This window comes from Echinops telfairi, unplaced genomic scaffold (assembly GCF_000313985.2).
Source record: "Echinops telfairi isolate 266 unplaced genomic scaffold, ASM31398v2 ScPeMD7_16;HRSCAF=60, whole genome shotgun sequence".
Lineage (NCBI taxonomy): Eukaryota > Metazoa > Chordata > Mammalia > Afrosoricida > Tenrecidae > Echinops > Echinops telfairi.
In genome coordinates, this window is record NW_022103913.1 from 7,515,444 (window position 1) to 7,536,163 (window position 20,720).

Consider the following 20,720-nt stretch of genomic DNA (forward strand, 5'->3'; position numbering starts at 1 on the left):
TCTTCACCACATTTGCTTATGCACCCATTTTGTCTTCAGCAATTGTACCGGGAGGGTGAGCATCTCAGATTGCCAGTTTGTTAGAACAACGTGTTCTTGTATTGAGGAAGGGTATGAGCAGAGGCCCAAAGTCCATCCACTACCTCAGTGTATTGCCATATAAATATATGTACATTGGCTAATACTTCTATTTTTATGGATTAATGTATTTATATACTGACACCCCTATGCTTATACCTCTATCCATAGCTTTGCTACCTAGATCGTTCCTCTGATTCCTTTTACCTTCCTTCTGCCCCACCATCATGCTTGCCCTACTTCTGCCTAAGAGTACTTCCTCTCAGCTTGACTGCTGTTGTGCCAGCGCTACCAGGATCTCGATATCAATTAGGTATTGGTTTTTATTCCCTAGTTGTTCCCCCGTCTATGGTGCTATTTTCCCACTGCACCTTTCCCTGCCCCATTCTCACCCCACCCCCAGGACCACTGGTCCTGTTGCTTTCACCTCGAGCTTGCTTCCCATGCCTGTCTTGAGTAAGTAGGCAAACCAACAGTGGCATAGACCAAACAAATAGAAAACAAGTGATTAACCAGAAAAAAAGAGAAGAAGAAAACAACAAAAACACCAAACAGAAACAGGCAAACAAAAACCGCCACCACCACCACAACAAAACATGCTTCTAGGTCTGTCCATTGAACTTTCTATTGCCCCACTGGTCCTGGGGGAATTCCGGGAACTGCCCCTCCTAGCCTGAAGTATATTTTTGGAGTCTCTTCAGGGGCTTTGTGACCTGTCTTTGCTCCTGTTACTGATCTGTTATGTTCCCTTCTTAGTTTGCCCCACTGTAGGGGATTCAGACCACACTTCCTCCCTGCTGTGTGTCCCCAGTATTGTCCTCTGCCACAGTATGCTCCAGTAAGGGGACAACATGTCATGAGCTGTTGGCCCTACAGTCCTCTCTGTGCCTTAGCAGCTCCGTGCAGGGACGTTGTCCTCCGGGCTTGGTGTGCCAGTGTGGGGTCTAGTCTAGACTGACCGGTCCTTTATCTTTTTCCTTCTTGGTTTGCTTCCGGGTGGATGTGATATGCCGGCCCCTCACCCCGGGAGGGTGTTGTTGTTCAGTGTTGCTCTCTGTGGCACATATTTCTCAGGAGGGAGTCAGTTTGGCTCTGATTGGGGCCGGCCCTATAACCCAGTTTGTTCATGCCTTCCTCCTCATGATTACATCGCCCTCATGCTTTGGTGCACCGTGTTGGGGTCTGTATGCACACGCCTGCTTCTGGGTGCTATTTTGAATCAGATTATCATATGGTTTACTATACTGGAATGAAAAATTCAAGAGAAATAGAATATTTCAAAATCTATCTTGAAGTGCAATTCTGTCTGTGATAGGATAATGTCTATACGCCTATGAGATAAACCAGTGAATATGACTATTATTCAAATCGATGTACCAACCACTAAATACAGTGATGCAGAAGTTGAATTTTACCATCTTCTTTAGTCTGAAATTGACAAAACATGCAACCAATGCACTGATAATCACTGGTGATTGGAATGCAAAAGTTGGGAATAAAATGGAAAGATTAGTAGTTGAAAAATATGGCCATGGTGATAAAGGTAAAACAGGAGATCATGTAATAGAATTCTGCAAGACCAATGTCTTCTTCATTGTAAATACCTTTTTCCAACAACATAAACAGTGTTATGCACATGAATCTCACCAAGTAGAACACATGAATTAAATTGACTATGCCTATGGGAAAAGATGGTGGGTGGAGAGCCCAATGTCAACAGCCAAAATGAAGCCAGGGGCTGCCTGTGGAAGGTATCAATTGTTCACCTGAATGTAGAGAAATATCAAGAACAGATTTGGTCCATTGAACACTAATGACCGAAGGCCAAAGGTGTTGTCAAATGGACATCAAGAACCCACATGAAGATATCAAAAGGTTAAAAGACAAGAAAGAAAGAATCAGAAGAAACTTTGAAACTTGCTCTTGAACTTTGAGAACTTAAAGTGACTGGGAAAATGACAAAAGACCTGAACAGAAAATTCCAAAGGAGAGCTCAAGAATGAAATGTGAAAGCCGCAGTGGAAAGGATGTTCAAGCTTAAAGAACTAAAGAAAAATTAAAGCTTTGAGTTGCACTATTAAAGAACTATGTGGGCAAAAAAAATGGAATGATGCAGAAAGCATCAAAAAATGATGGAAGGAATACACAGAATCAAAGAGTTGGTCAACATTCAACCATTTAAAAAGGTAGCCTATGATGAAGAACTGATGGCCCTGGTGGAGGAAGAAATCCAAGCTGCACCGAAGACAGCATATCAATTGAAATGCTTCAAAAAACTGATGCAGCACTGGAATCGCTCATTATTCCAGGCCAAGAAGTGTGAAGGAATGCTGCCTGGCCAAGCTGCTGGAAGCGAGTCATATTTGTGTCCATGCCAAAGAAAAGAAGCCCAACAAAATGTGGAAATTATTGAACAATATCGTAATAGCACATGCAAGTAAAATTTGCTGAAGGTAATTTTAAAATAATTGCAGTAGTACACCAACAGGCACTACCAGAAACCAAGCTGCATTTGAAAGAGCTTAGCCTTTCTTTCAGTCTCTAGAATATCACTGTGGAAGCCAGTGGATCTTGGCTCAAAGCAGAGAATACCCGAAAGATGGTTGCTTGTAATGTATTGACTATGCAAATGCATCCAACTGTGTGGATCATAACAAACTATGGACAACATTACAAAGAACGGGGACTCCAGAAGACCTCATTGTGCTCATGTGGATCCTGTACATGACCGCAAGAGGCAGTCATTGTGCAGAACAAAGGGACACACCATGGTCTAAAATCAAGAAAGTTGTGTTTCAGGATTGCATCATCTCACCATTCGATCTTATGCTGAGAAAATAATCCAGAATTCTGAGTATATGAAGACAAGCACTGCATTAAGATGCAGGAAAGCTCGTTCAAAACCTGTGATATGCAGGTGACACAACCTTGCCTGCTCAAAGCCAAGAGGACTTGAAGCACTTACTGATCGAGATCAAACACTGCAGCCTTCAGTGTGGCTTGCAACTCAAGAAAAGAAAACAAAAATCCTCACAACTGACCCAAGAAACAACATCATGAGAAAAGACTGAAGTTGTGAAGGACTTTGTTTTACTTGAATCCATAATCTATGCTTATTGGAAACAACAATCAGTAAATCAAGGGACATAGTGCATTAAGCCAATCTGCCAAAAGGCTCTGTAGAGTTAGAAAGCAAAGAAGTCCTTGTGAGGACCAGAGTGAGCCTGGCCACGCCCACCGGATTTCAGTTGCCAAATATGTATGTGGAAGCCCGATGATGCAGAAGAATGAATGCATTTGCATCATGATGTCAAAAACATTAAAAATCTAGACTGCCAGAAGAACAAACAAGTCTGTCTTGGAAGAAGTGCAGCCAGGATGCTCTTTAGCAGCAAAGATGGCAAGACTGCATCTTGTGTTCTTTGGACATGTTATCAGGAGGGTCCAGTCTCTGGAAAAGGGTATCGTCTCTGGTAGAGTGTTGCCAGACAACGAAGAAGCCTCCCCACGAACTAGAGTGGTGCCGTGGGTGCAGCAGTGAGTGGAAGCACAACAGCCACCGTGCGTGTGCGGCGGGCGTGGCAGTGTTTGGGTCGGTTGTACATAGGGTTGCTGTCTGTTGGCGCCAGCTCAGTGGCACCTGTTAACACTAAATCTTACACTCGGAAAATAAACTCTGAAACCTAGGAATCTACCCCGGCCCACCAAAAAATAAAAATAAACCACCTTATAGAATCAATAAGATCCGTTGGAAGATAAAAAGCAACACACAAAAATCAATCATAAATCCACTTCTAACAATGAAACTGAGAACCAAAATGAAAAATATGATGCTATTCGCATGTTCCTGTCACAAGAACCTAGGTAAAGGTCAGCAGCTCAACAGCACCAGCTTCTCCAAGGGAGACAGACAAGGCTCCCTGCTCCAGTAAAGAGTGACCGTCTCAGACACCCACAGGGGTAGCTCTACTCTGTCCCAGGATCACTCTGAGTCAGAATGGATTCAGTGGCAGAGAAGGTGTTCTCTCACTGCAATTGAGTCATTGCATAGTGAGGTAGTTAGTTTATTGTGCCAACCTGGATGATAAATACATGTGGGGTTAATTGAAGGGCAGAGGGATAAATGGCTCAGTGAGCCTGGCCTTTCGAGTTCTCGGGTCTCTTGTTTTCTGATGGTTGGACCAGGGTGCAGCTGCCTTAGCCCCCTGCTTCAGCTGGCAAGGCTCACTTCCTGCAAGACATCCCTGAGGAGAAGCCGCATGGACCTACCCCGATGCAGCCCTAGGTGCTGGAGCAGCCGTGTGGAGACCCTGCCAGCGCTGAGATGCTTACACATTCACTGACTTGGCTTTTCTCCTTCAGCATCATTGCATCTGTTTTGTGAGATGGAGGAAGATTTCATGGATTGGTGTTGGACATATGGGCTAATGTTGGACTTGTGTGCTTGGGCAGCAGTGGGTTGGGATGTTTTCTTGGTGTGCACTTACCCTTTCTATAAAACTCACCCTTATACATATGAATTTCTGTGGATTTGTTTCTCTAAAGTACCCAGGCTGACACACATAATGATCCCCTTCCTTGGAGTTTCCAAGACTATTCGCTGGAGTAGGAAGCCCAGTCTTTTTCCAGCGGAGCGGCTGGTGGCTTCAAACTGCTGACCATGAGATTGCAGCCCAATGCACTGCGCTGCCGCTCCTCCTAGAGGGAGACTGTTATATCAGAAATCAGCTTAAAGGCCTTGAGTTTGGTGTTCCGTTTCATTGTTAGCCTTCTAGGGCTGCCATGACAAACTATCAGCAACTGGGTGACTCATAAGAATGGAAGTTTATTTGCTTACAGTTCTGCATGGAGGAGCCTGAGATCAGGTTGTCAGCCATGCGAATTCATTCTGCGGCTTCAAAGGAGAACCGATCCTTATTTCTCTCTGGCCTCTAGCCTTTCTAGTCCTTCCTCATTCCTTGGCTGCCAGCAGAAGCATCACACGATATCTCCCTTTTTCCCGAAGAGTGGCTGGTGGGTTCAAACTGTGGACCTTGCAGATCAAAGCCAAACATATAACCGCTACACCACCAGGGCTCCTTGAATTGTCACACACTGAAACCACATTTCAAGTGATTTCAAGTAAATAACTTCATACGGTGTGTTTTCTGATCACAATGCAACTAAGCTAGAAATAAACTTTTCATTTTTATTTGTTTTGGCTTGTTTTCTTAACAAGACTTTTTTTACTCACTTTTGTATCATTGGTACACTATTTTTTATAAGCAGTTTGATGGGGATATAATCCAAATGCCATGCAATGCAATAGTTCAGGCATACCAGGAAGGGTTTTACAATCATTACCACGTTTTGGAACATTTTCTTCTCTTTTGTAATCCTGTTATTAGCTCCCCAACATCTCCAGCCACACACCCCAAGAAACCATTAATCCAGTTACTGTCTCTATAGACTCACCATCCTGGATTTCATGTACCGAAAACCTACCAAGCAGAACAACAGTCAAACAAGCTAACAACAAAAACAAAATAAAATAGAAGAAAACTCCAGTTGTAAAGAAAACAGAAAATATTAAAAACTAGAACAGCTTTAGAATGGATCAAAAGAGAAATCAAATGATAAGGTGTTAGATTTTAGCATAACTATATCTGCCATAATTCATTCCCAGTGCACTCTTAGGATGGCAAGGCTAGTCAACCCTGGTCTGTGTTCAGAGGAGAGTCACCAGAGGCTTAATCGATATGTGGATCCTGCAAATGGATGTTGGGCTTCCACTGTCATCCATAGCCTTCTGCAAACCAAGTGCTCACAATTTAAGCTCTGAGACCATTCCCTCCTTCAGACTTGAGGTATATTATTTATAATCCTTAGATCACACAGGCTGGTGTGCTTCTTTAAAGCAGAAAGAAATCCTCATATGTTTGTTAATAAAGAAAACTACTTCTAAGTAACTCATGAATCCAAAACATCACAATGGACACTAGATAATGTTTTTGCACTAAATGTTCATGAAAGCACTATATATCAAACCTTGTGAGGTACACGTAAAGACATGTTTAAACAATGAAGAGCCAGAAACATGTGCAGTAGGAAATAAGAGAAAGTACAAACCAATTAGCTGAGCGTCTATCACAAGGAGTCAGGAAAGGACAGTCAAGCCACCCTCCGAGATGGCGGGAGATGGAACTCATCAAACAACTTCAGAAACTGGTGACATGGGCAATAATCACTCGCTACAGAAGATCAATAAAACTGAACGCTGGTTCTTTGAAAGGGTTTCTGAAGTAACAACCCCTGACGGCTTTTGAGCAAAGGAAAAGAACGGTGACATAACCAACGTGTGCGTGAAAAGGGCCGTCACTGCAGGTGCTGCAGACGTGAGACGGATCAGAGAATGCTATGAACAAACCGACGCCAGTCAACTTCACATATGAGATCGAATGGACGAAATCCCAGAAAAGATAAGTTGCCAAAAGTGATAATGAAGGGGTAAGAAAGATGAATCCTCTTACTGCCATTAAAGAAATTCAATCCGTAGTCAACATTTTTGTCACACAAATTAAACTCCAGCCTTGTGAAATATCACATGCATAGAAAACGAGGGCTGCACACTGTTGATACCAAAGACTGATTAGGACAGAAAGAGAGAGGACAATTGTAGGCCTATATTACATCCTTTAAAATATTAGCAACAGGAACCTACCAATTCACGGAAAGATAATATATCTTGAGTTGATCAGGTTTAATTCAGGACTGCAGTGTTCGTTGGAGATTGGAACTGAACTGCGGTGATTCATCATGAGGAAAGTGGTGGTTCAGGGTAGAGTTCTCAACTTCCATAGAGGAGACGCAGGTTCAATTCCTGGTCAGGGAAGCACTGCTAGCCTAACCTGTCTGTGGACTTCTGCTTGCTACAATGCTGCTGAACAAGTTTCAGCAGAGCCTCCAGGCTCAGACAAACTAAGAAGAAAGGCCTGCCCAGCTACTTCTGGAAAGGCAGCCAGAACAGATCACAGCGGTGTGAGCCTCCCGTGTGGGTCTCTGCGAGCCAGGGAGGTGATGAACACCCACGACTAGCAGAGAAAGATCCACCATCATGTCAAGAGTTGCAGAAACACTCATTTGAAATCAGTGCATTCATAGGTGGCTTGTCTTAGTGAACTCGTGCTGCTAGAACTGACATACCACCGCAACACAAGCTTATTCTCTCAGGTAGAAGGCTGGAAGTTTGAGTTCAGGCTCTGGGTAAGTAAGGATCCTTGTCAGCTCCTGTGCCCCACTTCGCTGGTACTCTCCTCATGGCATCCGTCCTCCCAGCCCGTCCTCCCCTGTTAGTCCTTCCTTCTTTGTGCCGAATTTGCTCTTGTTAGATCTCCACGGTGATTTATATAAGAGAAGCCCTATCTTGGTATGGTCTTGTTAGCATAACAAAGAAAATCCTAGTCTCAGATCTACAACACTTACTATGGAGGGACACAATTTAGCCATGGCAGCAGGGACTGCCTCTTGAAACATGGCGTATTTGCCAGGTAAGACTAGGCTGTAACAAGAAATCCCCCAGCTTTCTGTGGGGGACAGAAAGACATGCACGTTTCTCTCTCATCAGATCAACCCCATGGGGGTCAGAAGAGCTACAGGGCAGTTTCCTTCTAAGCAGTGCCCAGCAGTGTGTTAGACAGGGTTATCTAGAGAAACAAAACCAAGCTACTTATGAGATGATAGATAGATAGATAGATAGACAGACAAACAGACACAGCACGAAGGAGTGTAACAGCTAATCAGTCCATCCCTAAAGCAGGAAAAAGAATCCGTGTTTTCAAAGGGAAATGCGAATGTGTGAGCAAGCTCGACAGGAGCACAAGGGGCTTGGTACTCTACAGTAAAGACGGCGACTCGCTCCGGTCACAGAGGAGACGTCCCAGACGTGTCCTATTCCTTCCTGGGTGACGGTTGAAATCGAATATTCTTCACAACTGTTGGCAAACTAACTGCATGTGCTTTATGCCCTTTTATGGGTGGGCTCTAGTTCATAATACAATTTGTAAAATCAATGGATTCTCTTCGGAGTCAAAAGTGGTGTCCCACTACAGGAACATGAGCCCTGGTGGCATCCTGGGCTACACATTGAACTGCTAAACCACAAGGTCGGGAGTTGGAAACTACCAGTCACTCTTTGGGAGAAAGATGAGCCTTTCTACTCCTATACTGAGTTCCAGTCTTGAAAACCCACAGGGACAGTTCAACCCTGCCCTATAGGGTCGCCATCAGTCTATTAATCCAGTGGCAATGAGTTAAGCTTTGAGCAAGGCCCTAAAAATGCAAGTATTGTCCCATTTCCAGGAGGGCATGGTGAAGTTCAAATGTGTTTGTTTTTACTTTTTGAATAGCTTGGTAATTTGCCCAAGGCATTCTCCTCAGTGATGCTGCAGCAGCCCTGCCATGCTCTTCCCACAGTGGTTCTCCGTTCCAGAGTAGGAAAGCGGGCCTTCCGAGACCCTTAGCAGCATGTGCCTCAGGAGGCAACAGAGGGTGCCAGGTGCGGACAGGCAGCTTCCATCCCCTCACCCACCAGCCCCTGTCCCTTCTGCTCCGATCCACAGAACCCCCGTTTGAGCTAAGAACCGCAGGCACCGCATGGTGTTCGCAGACACCTTCTGACCCACACTGCCCACATTGCTGCAGGGGCGCTTGGTCTGTGGAAGATGACTGGCGGAGTGACGCGTGGTCCCCAAGGCCGCACCTTGCCTTTGTCCAAGGGAGAGTCCTAGGCTCTGCCCCCACTCAGGAAGGGGCGGACCGGGCGCGAGTTGTGCAGTGGCTACCTGGCTCCAGCTGCCAGGTGGGGAGCTTCTCTGTGTGTGACGCCACTGCTTTCCCTTGGCAGGTGTGTACCAGGTGATCAAGGGCATCGTGTCCCCCGTCGGTGACACCTACGGGAAGAAGGACCTCGCAGCAGCACAGCACCGGGTGGCCATGGCACGGCTAGCCCTGCAGACGTCCGACTGGATCCGGGCGGACTCCTGGGAGAGTGAGCAGGCGCAGTGGGTGGAGACGGTGAAGGTGCTGAGGTAATGCTGGGTGTCCTCTGGGGGGTGAGGAGGGGCTGAAGGCTGAGCGGGGCTTCACCCAGGACTTCCCAGCCAAAGGCAAGAAATGTCTCCCCTAGGGAGACCGAGAGACAGAGGGAGACCAACAGAGTCTCCCTCTCAGAGAGCCCCCTGGGCCAAACCGTTCAGAAGGGCTGCCCTGCAGGCCGGGGCAGGATACACTGGACAGCCCGCTCGAGAGCACGAGGGCTCCAGGGCCACCACTTGGTAGCTGTGCAGCTCTGGGGGGTGACCCATTGTCACATGTAAAAAACGAGGACAAAAATGTAAGTATCATTTTATGTGACCCAACCTATCCCCATGCAGACCCACTGCCCCCGAGGGAGTCAATTTCCACTCAAAGGGACCATAGGGAGGTTTCTGAGACTACATCTTTACAGGATCGTTCTCCTTCAGAGTGACTGGTGGTTTTGAACCTTCGGCCCTGTGGTTAGCCTAACCCACAGAGCCACAAAGACTCTTTTGTGTAACCCAAACCATATCATAATAATATTTAGGAAAGGGGGCATTTCATGGCCTAGCTCAAAATGTGCACTTAGAAAATTAGCCATCATTGGGTAAGATATGATAAAATAATAATAAATTATAAATTATCAGGGGTTCCGGGGGAGGGGGGAGCTGGGAGGGAGGGGGGAAAATGAGCTGACACCAGGGGCTCAAGTGGAAAGCGGGTGTCGTAAGAATGATGAAGTCAACATGTGTACTAAAGTGCTGGACACAGATGACGTATGTACAGATTGTGATGAGTTGTATGAGCCCCTAATAAAATGATTATTTAATTTAAAAAAAAAGAAAGAAAATTAGCCATCAAGTTCTACATATTCTAACTTGTATTTAAAAGAGAGAGGGGAGAAAAAACAGATTCCACACCCAAACATTGTAATTCAGGACATTTTGTTTCTTTTTGGAATTGCTGTTAGTGTTTAGCATGATCAGTGTAACTTTAAAAAGACCTGCACGTTGGGGAGGAGCCTTGGTGGGACAGTGGGTTACACGTGAACCACCAGTCACAAGGTTACCAGTTTGAATGCACCAGCTGCTTCAAGGGAGAAAGGTGAGGCTGTCCGTTCCCATGAAGACCTACCGCCTCAGAGACCTGCAGGGCAGCTCTGCTCTTCCCTACAGGGTCGCTGCGAGTCAGAATGGACCCGGACGACCCCTGCTGAGTCACACACGAGCGACGCACTGGGTACTGCCTGTGTCTGCCGCCTGTACAGGGAGGTTGCCAGCGAAGCAGCAGGCCCCTCCTGTGGGGTCCAGAAGCCCACAGGCCCCCAGCTGTCAGGGATGTGAGGGGAGCCAGGTCCCCGTGCCACTGGTGAGAGCCAGCTCTGCTGGAAGAGACTGCAAATTGTGGGCTGTGTCTTGTGTCTGTTGTGAGGCACTGGTGCTGTCAGGCAGGCCCAGGACCCTTGGGGGCGCCGTAGAAGCTCAGCAGTTTGAAACCACCAGCTGCTCCGCACGAGAAAGCTGGGCTTTGCACTCTCGTGAAAAGTTACAGTGTCCGAAACCCACAGGGACAGGTCTGCCCTGTCCCGTCGACTGATGGCAGTGGGGCTGAGGGTTCCCGGGGAGCAGGAGGCACGAGGCACAGGGCAGAGGCACCGGCAGCCTCGCCATCGCCAGTTAAGGTTTTTGCTCTGGACTGATCCTCAGAGTCGCTAGAGGTGACTTGGCCTCTTGGTCCCCATTCCTGACTCTCTTGGCCAGCCTCGTACTGCTTAGACTGCATTCTGCCTTTTACTAACCACCCATCGTGCGGTGCCAAGATCATACATTGAAAATTACATTAAAAATGGACACCCTGTCCTTTTACAGTGGGGCATATCGTCATCTCGCATTTATCTGAGCTATTACAATATCAAAAGGTAATATCAGGAGAGACCAGTCCCTGGAGAAGGGCATCATGCCTGGATAAGTAGGGGGCCTTCAACCCAGGGGACGCGTCTCGGTGAGATGGGTGGATGAGTGGCTGCAGCAATGGGCTCAAACATAAGCACCATTGTGCGGGAGACGCGGGACCGGGCGGTGTTTCCTTCTCTTGTGCGTGGCATCTCTGGGAGTCGGCGTTGACTGGACAGGAGCTGATGACAGCAACAATAGAAGCAAAGCCATAGATAATCCAATAAGCCATTGGGCTTTGACGTGTAGCCAGAAGTGGACATTGTTTTCTGGCAGCCTGTGAGAGGCAGCATGGCTTGGGGCACAGGCTCTGGAGTCAAATTCGCTGGGGAAGTGATGTGACCTCAGGATTTGGCCTCCCTTCCTCACCTCATAAAACCGGCTGACGTCACCTACTTCACAAGAGGCCATGGAAGTTAGATGAGACGATGTCGGCAGGACACCTGGTTTATAGTAAGTGCTTAATAACGTTAGCTGCCTCCCTGCATCCTCACCCTGGCTCCTCAAAGCAGCTAAGCTGCTCATGAGTAAATAGCAGCGGCCCCCAGCCCTGCATGCTGTGACTAGGGCATGTACAGAGAAACTCAAGTGTGAGCCGAGATGCCACTGAACGCATTTTCTCCCTCTTCACTGTCGTCCTCGGTGCTGCCCACACCTGGCACTCACCCAGGGAGCTTTCAAACCACTGATGCCTTGCTCTCCGGAGAGGGCAGAGGTGGGGTATCCTTGGAAGTTTCAGGGCTCCCCTGAGGCGTCTAACACGGGGCAGGCCAGCGTCGAGCTCCGCGGCCCTGGTGCCAGCCGGGTGGCTCAGGCTCTGAGTGGTACTGAGGTTCTCCCAAGGGCGGGCTCAACCTGGCCGCAGGCATCGCTGGAAAGCTTGGTAAACACCTGCACCTTCCAGGGATGCTGGGCAGTGGGGTGGCTCTGGGGTTGTTTCTTTCTTTCTTAAAGGTCCCAGTTGATGTGTTTTGTGCAGTCTGGTCAACACAGTTGTGTAAGGCAGCTCATTAAGATCATGTAAAGTGAGCTTTATCTCGACAATGTACCCATTGCATTATAAAAATGCACTTAGCGCCTAACGCTTTTCTTAAATCACCTAATGCATCTATTTATTTATTGCCCAATGCATTTTTAAAAGACAATGAAAATCTGGTTAGATTTGTACTTAGATGTTTTTAGCAGCCTGGTGGAAACCTGTCCTGCCTTTCGCGCCACGTAGCAACCTCTTGCTACAGAGACTGTCCCTCATGTGACATTGATGTCAGTCGTCCTCCTGATGTCCGCTTGATGCAGACCCTGAGGCCATGGGGGTCATGTGGTGCTTTTCTTCTTCGTTTTGCTTAATTTTGATCTTTTTTAAAAATCCAGGCCAACTTTCATGCTCTAAAGGACATTGGGTAGCATTTCGCTCGCCTCTTCCCCACGTTGTTTTGGGGGAGGCCGTGGTCACAAAGTCATGGGCAGCAGTCATCACCGTCACCACCATCGTGACCTCATGTGTCCTCCCAGCACCTCACTTTGCGAATGAGGGGCCCGGGACTCAGAGAGGCGAGGTTAATCTAGCCAGCGTGGAGCCCCAGGCCCGGGACCCTAATGCCGGTCCTATGCTGCCTTCAGAAGTCATGGTCTACAGCCGGAGTCTCAAACCACGGCCCGCGGGCCACATGTGGCCCGCCAAGGACATTTATCTGGCCCGCTGGGTGTTTTTGCCCCATTTCGTTTTTTTAACTTCAAAATAAGATATGTGCAGTGCGCATAGGAATTTGTTCGTAGTTTTCTTAAAAACTATAGTCCGGCCCTCCAACAGTCTGAGGGACAGTGAACTGGCCCCCTGTTTAAAAAGTTTGAGGACCCTTGGTCTACAGTGTGGGAGTTTCCTGGGCTGACCTTGCGCTGCCACAGTGACCCCCTGATAGGGCTTCCCTTTGGGTCAGTGAGGCGGCTGAGGTCCCAGGGAACGGACTCCCAGGCCAAGCTGAGCCACTCAGACTGACAGCCTGGGGAGCAGCAGCCACCGCCTGCAACGGCAGAGGGGAACCCCGTGGGGGAAGTGTTGCTCTAGGATTCATCACGTACACACCAAAGCTGGAACATCAGGGTCATGTTCAAAGAAGGGCCGATGGGAGCTCCGAGCTTCATGGTAAGCAAAGCCAAGTGCAGGCATCGCCTTGCATTCGTGGCTTACTCAGGTGACAGCTCCAGGCTCCTTCACCTGTCAGCTCAGCAACCTTGAGCGATCGGTGAGTTCAGCCCTGCTTTACAGACGGGGAGGCAGAGGCTCTGAAGGTCAATCGCCTACTCAGTCGACAGCTAGTAAGTGGAAGTGAGACGCCAGCCTACCCCAAATGACACCAAAGCCTGGACCACGCCAAGTGTGTCCTCAGAGGGAAGCTCACCAAGCCCAGGCCCATGTGCACACTGACCATAGAAACAGCTAGAGTCCAGCCAGGCCCTCAGGAGACCCAGCTGCCCCGTGAGGCTCAGGACGGACTTTGGACGTGGACAGATGTACTTACTTATTCATCACTCTCGCCATTCCCACACTCCGCAGCCTTCGGCTTTCATAAATGCCAAGAAACCATGACCATGAAAAGAAGGCGATCCCAGTTTGCAACTGGCTTCAGGGCATGGGAGTGAGCGGACTGACAGAACGTAGTGATGATAGTAACTCATTGTATTGGTCACTTTGTATGTACTGGTCAGTGCGGGGTGAAGCCCTCTATAGACATCACCTCACTTAATCCTCACAACCACTCGGTAGAGTTAAAAACTACACACTCACTGCCCGCACGTCGCTTCTCCCCACTTCTCGCAACACGAAGGGACCGAGTAGAAGAACCTCTCTGGGTTTCTGAGACTTTAACTACTTACTGGAGAAGACAGCCTTGTCTTTTTCCTGGGGAGCAACTGGTGGATTCCAACCGCTGCTCTCCTGGTTCACAGCTCAGTGCATAGCCCACTGCCGAGCAGTAGACTCACCGTCACTCTGTAGGGCAGAGTAGAACTGGCCCTGCGGGTTTCTGAGCCTGTACGTGTTTGTAGCCGTAGAAAACTTCGTCTTTCTCCTGTAGGGGGCTGGTGGTTTCAAACTGCTGACCCTGAGGTTAGTAGTCCAACAAGGACCCCACTACTCCTTCAGAGCACCTTTCTACAGAGTAGGTGCTCTTACCATCCCCACTTTACAGATGGGCACATTGAAGACGGATAGCTGAAGGAGCTCAGCCAAGACTGCACCCTGCTAGTTGGAGTCAGATTCCAACCCAAGCCCTCTAATTCCAGCCCTTAACGGGACAGTGGGCCCCTCCCCACAATAATCCACAGAGAGCTAGGTTCCCAGTGTTCGACAGGAGAGCAGCGCTTTCTCGGCACAGGTAAGGCTGGTGTTCGTTTCCATGCCCAGGAAACACGACATCAGTGAGGCTCCATGCATGTGGGGCTGTCTGCACTCACAGAAGCAGTGAGCCTCGCCTTGAGCCCTCTCCCTGCGGTTGCAGAGCCCATGCTGCTTCCACCAGGCACTCTGGAAAGCCACCGAGACACTGCCAGCTCAGAGTAGCCCAAAATAGAACATGGAGAACTGAGACTAATTCTTTACATGGTTAAAAGCCTCGTCTTTCTCCGTGGAACAGCTGGTGGTTTTGAACTGCTAACCTTGTTGATAGCAGTCCAACTGGAACCCACTGCACCAATGGGGCTGCTGCTGGTCCCAGATACGGCTCGTAGGATGCAATCGTACGGGAAGCGGGAGATGAAGATCAAACAGATAGAGAAGAGGATGGATAGTGGTGATTACTTGGTTTAGGTTTTATAAAAAGAAAGAAGGAAGAAAAAAAGGTACAGGTATCCCTTCCCTTGCAGAAGACAGAGGTGAAAAAGCTGGACTTCCCAGACAATCTTACGTGTAATCCTATTTTAAACGCTGCCTTTAATGTACACTGCCCAGCACTCTTGGTATGTACCCCCATCTTTAATCCTCAGCAGTGGAGGTGGTTGCTATCAATAGCCCTCATTCCACAGCTGAGAAAATATCGATGCAGAAATCTGAAATGGTCAGGGCCACACAACAGCCAGTGGGGGAGCTGGGACTTTACGCAGATAGCCTGGCTCCAGATCCCTGCCTCTGGGCCTTGGTCCTATTGAGTTCTGAATTACTGACTTGTCCCCAGAGAACAAGTTGTGGGCCACTCACCATGCCAGTGCTTAATTCAGATAGCTCGTTTGCCTTCACACAGGTCTAAAACTGTAGGTGTTATTATCCCCACTTCCCCCCACCAAAAACCAAAAGCCAAACTCACTACCAGTGAGTTGATTTTAACTCATAGCGACCCTACAGGACAGAGTAGAACTGCCCCTGTGAATTTCCCAGACTGAACCTGTTCAAGGGAGCAGCCAGTGGTTTCGAACTGCTGGCCTTGTGGTTAGCAGCCCAACTCACAACCACTACTCCACCAGGGCTCCTACTATCCCCATTATACAGATCAAAACCGGGTCTGCGAGATGGTCTGAAGTCACACAACGAGGAAATGCAGAACCATTGACTCAGATCCACCAGATTCTATCAGCCCACGGCCTGAACCACCATCAACACTAACTCCGCTGCTACACAGTGAGAGCAATCAGACGAAAATGTCAGTAGAGAGGAGTTCTGCGGGTTTCCTTGCTTTCACACAGGAAATGAATGGTCCGCAGGCAGGGAACTGTCTGGGGCAAGACGTTCCAGAGGACCCAGGTGGTGTCTGCTCCCTACACAGCGCCTGGCACAGTGCCTGGCCCATACGAGCCTCTCCACAGATATGTGGGGGACGTGTAGCCCCTGGGAGGCTATGGGGGGTGGACGGTGGACATAGACCAAGCCGTATGTTTCAACACAGGCATCATCGCAGTGAACTGCTCAGAGCCCTGCCCCAGACAGATGGCCCCGGTGACATGGCGCTGCCCCAGGCCGCTGCAGGTGGGTGCTGACCCTCGTGTGTGTATGGAGGGTGAGGTGCCAGGCATGCCTGTGAGCAGCAGAGTGGTCACAGCCCGGGCATGTGAGTCCTGCCGGTTGGTGACACTTGTGAGATTGAAAGGGCCGTCATATTAGACAACTCACCACGGCCACCCCCACCCACCTTGTAAATGGTGATGCTAATTTGGCACTTTCTGCCCCAAAGGAGCTTTCTCCCCTGTGTGATTTGTGCTGGGACACAGATTACAATCCAGGTCACACGGATAAAGTGGGGAGCGAGGCTGGGCTTCTACACAGGGCTTCTTCCACCTTTCAGATGTACCCTTATCACACTTCGCTAGAGAGACTGGCCCCTGAGGCCCCTCCCAGAGCTTTCCTGCGTTGGTTTAAAGAAACGGATGAGGAAGCCTATTTTGAATGGAATTTAAAGCCAATTTAGATTATGCTCTGAATTTGTAACCCTGGATTTCTCCCCTGTTGTCAGCTCCCAAATGTTTGGTGGGAACTTGTTGGCTGTGGCGTCCGGTCACTTTCCCTTCTTTAATGGGCAGACTAGTCCCCAAGGCCGAAGGCTGTGCACAGGCTGTGCAAAATGACCAGTGCGTGCTGTGGGGTGGGGAGGAGGGCGGCATGGGACATAAGCAAGGAGTCAAGGTCCTCCTTGGTCCAACTCCAGCCAGCCAGTCTGCAAAGGAGTCTGGTGCCAGGCCCAGGGCCTAGGATAGGCTGCCACTCTTTCAGCCAAAGACAGAAACCAGGCTGACTCAAGAAACCCTGACGCACAAGACAGAAGGCAACGTGGGGTTTTCCACCTCCAAACTGCTTCAAAGACCCAGTGAAAATTAAGCAAGTTATATTCTGTAAACTATGTGACCAAAAAACAGGTTTTACAGTGATGGTTGAAAATTATTAGCAGGTTTTGCAATGATCACAGGATACAATTGATACTCTGAACAAGGGACAAAAAGACAGATTTTGTAATGACCACAGGAAATTGTCTATACCTATATTTCTCCAGGGCTCATCAGCCCACCATCCCCTGATGCCTGCTGGCTTACTACCACCTTCCTCAGTCAGAATATTGAACTTAAAAGGAAATTTTTCTGGAAAGGCGGGGAGGGGTTATTGCATTTTGGATTTCTAAGAAACTAAATCTTAAATTATGTTATATTTCTAGTATTTTATTTAACAGCAGGCTAGCCCTTTTACCCCCTCTATCAAGTCCACCACGGGGGCACCCCACTTGGGCTGGCGGGACAATCCTTCCAGATCAGTAGGTTAAATAAACCTAAACTAGTGCTTTTGGACATCGCAAGGTCAATAATTCGCAGCCACTGAGATGAGGCTTTCTGCTCCCATGAAGAGGTACAGCCTGGGAAACCCACAGGGCCCTTCTTGACTCTGTGCTGTAGGGTCTCTGTGAGTAGTGTTGACTCCATGGCTGTTCGTTTTCGAGAGCAGACGCTTCCAGAATCCTCGCTCTTTGGCTGGTCTCTCCCTTTTCCCTGTAGGGTTCAGTCAGAACCCTCTTTCCCCACAAGCCTGGTCCTCCGCCTTCACTGGGATCAGCTCTCTCCCTGCACCAAGACCCACTCCGCGTCTCCTTCCAGTGGCTCTCGCCCTACTCTGCTGGGCACGGCATGGTGGGCTTTGTCCCTCATCCCTTCTCTCTCCCTCCAGGCCCGCAACCATTGTGTTCTTGTGCGATGCAGCTGGCTGAAAAAGGACTTTTTTCACTGAATGAAAGCTAATCATTAAAAAAAATCAGACACTCTACTTAAACACATGATCGTAGCTCTATTTTTGTTCATTTGTTTCTGATGGTGGAGAAAAGTCTAAAGTCGTCAAAATGTGTTCAATTTTAATTTTTAAAATAGATGTACATCTGGATTAATCCTAACTATCAATAGTAGTATAGTACATCTATGAATGGCATCTTGGATACTTAATGTTGGAGTTTGTATGGCTTCACACACTCTTTAAATATATATTTTACATGAAAATATCTCATAATTTGGGAATATTTGACAAAAATGTTTTGTCTTTTTCTTTCATCTTAAGAACTAGTATGACTGATGGTGGTGGCAATTATTGATACTGTGAATTTTAAGTTGTATCAAGCATGATAGAAATTTACTCTTGCAAAATTTACCTCAGCAAAATGCACAAATGAAGTGCTTTGAAATGTATTTTATTCATTTTTAAAGTATATTTTTCTATTTATCAAAATATATCAGGGGCTTTAAAGGTGTTCATGGCCTTTGATTAATAAATACCCTTTCTTCGAATCTGGATAAGGGGAAAAATGAGAAATTGATGCCAAGGCCCATGCAAATGATGGTGTTTATCACAACAGTCGCCACCTTGCGGGAAAACAAAGGGAACTCCAATAGGTAAACATGGACGTAAATGATGCCGTATACATACGGCGAGGAGTTTGCCTCAAAACAGAAATGTTTGTGAGGTAAGTAAGAAAAGAAGGACACAATACTGCTGTGATTCCAAACGTGCGCCGGACAGGTAGCGGGATAGACTGCCCTGTGCGTTTGCCTGTGAAGGAGATAGACCGAGTAGGGATGACCGCTCGGCAGTTTCTCTAAGGAAGCAGAGTTATGCATGATTATTGCTTTCTACCAGAGGGATTTTTACAAGCGCGGCAGGGGTTTTCTCTGCCTAAGGTTGGCATTTGATGAGGTGGCATGGGTGTTCCTATGACAATATTTCTAAAGGATCGTTTGGCATGCAGTGTGTGTTAGCACGTGCTGTGAACAGCGCACTTACTGGCCACCAGAGCCCCTGTGATTTGGGGCTATCCTTGGGCCATTCCCCACCCCACCCCCATACGCAGACAATAGCTGAGTTCGGGCAGCTGGGGTGTGAAATGCTGGGACAGGTGACACCTCCCCGGCCCTTAACAGCCCCACTCTGTGTGCTTCCTGGGAATGGGGGTCTCTCCCTTGGCTGATGGTAGCCAGCAGAGGATTCCCTTTCCGTCCACCCAGAGCAGCACTTCCTCCCACATCATCCATTTACACAGACTGTTCCAAGGTGGCAGATGGCAGTCCCTGGGGGAAAATAATTCACACTTGGCTGCTAACTGAAAGGTTGGCAGTTCACACCCACCCAGTGGCACCACGAAGAAAGGCGTGGCAACCTGCTTCGGTAAAGATCACAGCCGAGCCAACCCTCCTCTTGCCCTCCTGCTCGTCACATCCCAGGACGCGGCTCTCTTTGTGGCGTCCTTTCTGCGCAGGCCCCGCTGTCTGAGTGCTTAAGCTGAACCACCCCGGCCTACCATGGCTCCCTTGGCATTACTAGCAACCACCCCGTGCCTGGCACGGATGCTGCCGTGCGGAAACTCCCCACAAAAAGCCACTGGAAGAAGAAATGGTTCTTCTCTGTTCTCTACCTGTGGGCATGGTGGGCACGTGCCCATGGCTGCAGGAGACCTTGGAATGAAATGTACATCATCTAACCTCCTCTGTGGGAGAGCAATGAGAAACCACCCACTTATTTGAAAGGTCAGACACTGGTGACTTGCTGTACACTTACTACAGTGGTTGAATAAATAAATTAATATTAAAATATGACAAAATAATATCATTTATAAATTATCAAGGGTTCGTGGGGGAGCGGGGAGGGAGGGGTAAAATAAGGAGCTGATACCAAGGGCTCAAGTAGAAAGCAAATGTTTTGAGAATGATGATGGCAACATATGTACAAATGTGCTTGACACAACGGATGGAGTGTGATAAGAGTTGTACGAGCCCCCAATAAAATGATCTAAAAAAAAGAAGGAAGAAATTAAGATTAAAACCTCACAGATGCGGGATAGGTCAACTCCATACAGACATTCTGAGCAGTATCACCAGCACCAAATGAAAATGTGAGTTGTTACATTTTCAAATGCAATGTACTGGTTTTTAGGAAACACTCCATAAGGGTTGAGTGGATACTTAGACAAATGGACTGATGGGTGAAGGAATCAATAAGCAACAACAACAAAAACTCACTGTGTTGAGTCAATGCCAACTCAGAGCGACCCTGTAGGACAGGGCAGAGCTGTTCCTGTGGGTTTCCACGACTAGCTCTTTACAGGAACAGACAGCCGCGTCTTTTTCCTGTGGGGCACCTGTTAGTTTCAAACTGCTGACCTTGCAATTGGCAGCCCAACTCGTAGCCACCAGGGCTCCTACAAATGAATGAATGATGAACTCATATTCCACTTACACTGCGCCAGGCACTGCTCTGAGAACCTTATAATTATGAACTTATTTAATTCTAAAATGCCCCTGAAATAAGAAAAAACTCAATGGATAAAAGATACAACACTTGAGACTTGGCACCTTGGATTAGAATACCCAGTCTAAAAATTCCATAGCAATGATTTCCGTGCATTTGACAGGGATTTGTGATCGCCTTTGTGAGCACTTGTCCCCTCCAGCAAGCACTCAGGGCGAATAGCATTCATTCTGACTCACAGTGACCCTAAAGGGCAGAGTAGGGTCTGTTGTTCAGAGGGGTTTCTGGGCTACGTGCCCTGCTGGGGAAAACCTAATGAAACATCAGCTCCAAGCCCACCCACCCCCCCACTGACCTCCAGTCAATTCATAGCGACCCTCCAGGACCGGGCAGAACTGCCCTGTGGGCTTCTGAGGCTGTAGCTCTTCAGAAACAGAAAC

The 20,720-nt window shown here is 48.0% G+C and overlaps 1 protein-coding gene across 2 annotated transcripts in view; it reads left to right on the forward strand.

The window, feature by feature from the left end:
* The window catches only part of NMNAT3 (nicotinamide nucleotide adenylyltransferase 3), a 26,220-nt gene that overhangs the window by 1,044 nt on the left and 4,456 nt on the right, over positions 1–20,720 (forward strand). The window contains exons 2-3 of one of the 2 annotated variants that reach the window (XM_045287474.1): positions 8,960–9,143; positions 15,959–16,038. In XM_045287474.1, the coding sequence (XP_045143409.1) occupies positions 8,960–9,143; positions 15,959–16,038 (264 nt within the window). Of the gene's footprint in view, positions 1–8,959; positions 9,144–15,495; positions 16,039–20,720 lie in introns of those variants that run through there. The other variant, XM_004712115.2, reaches the window with a different exon arrangement.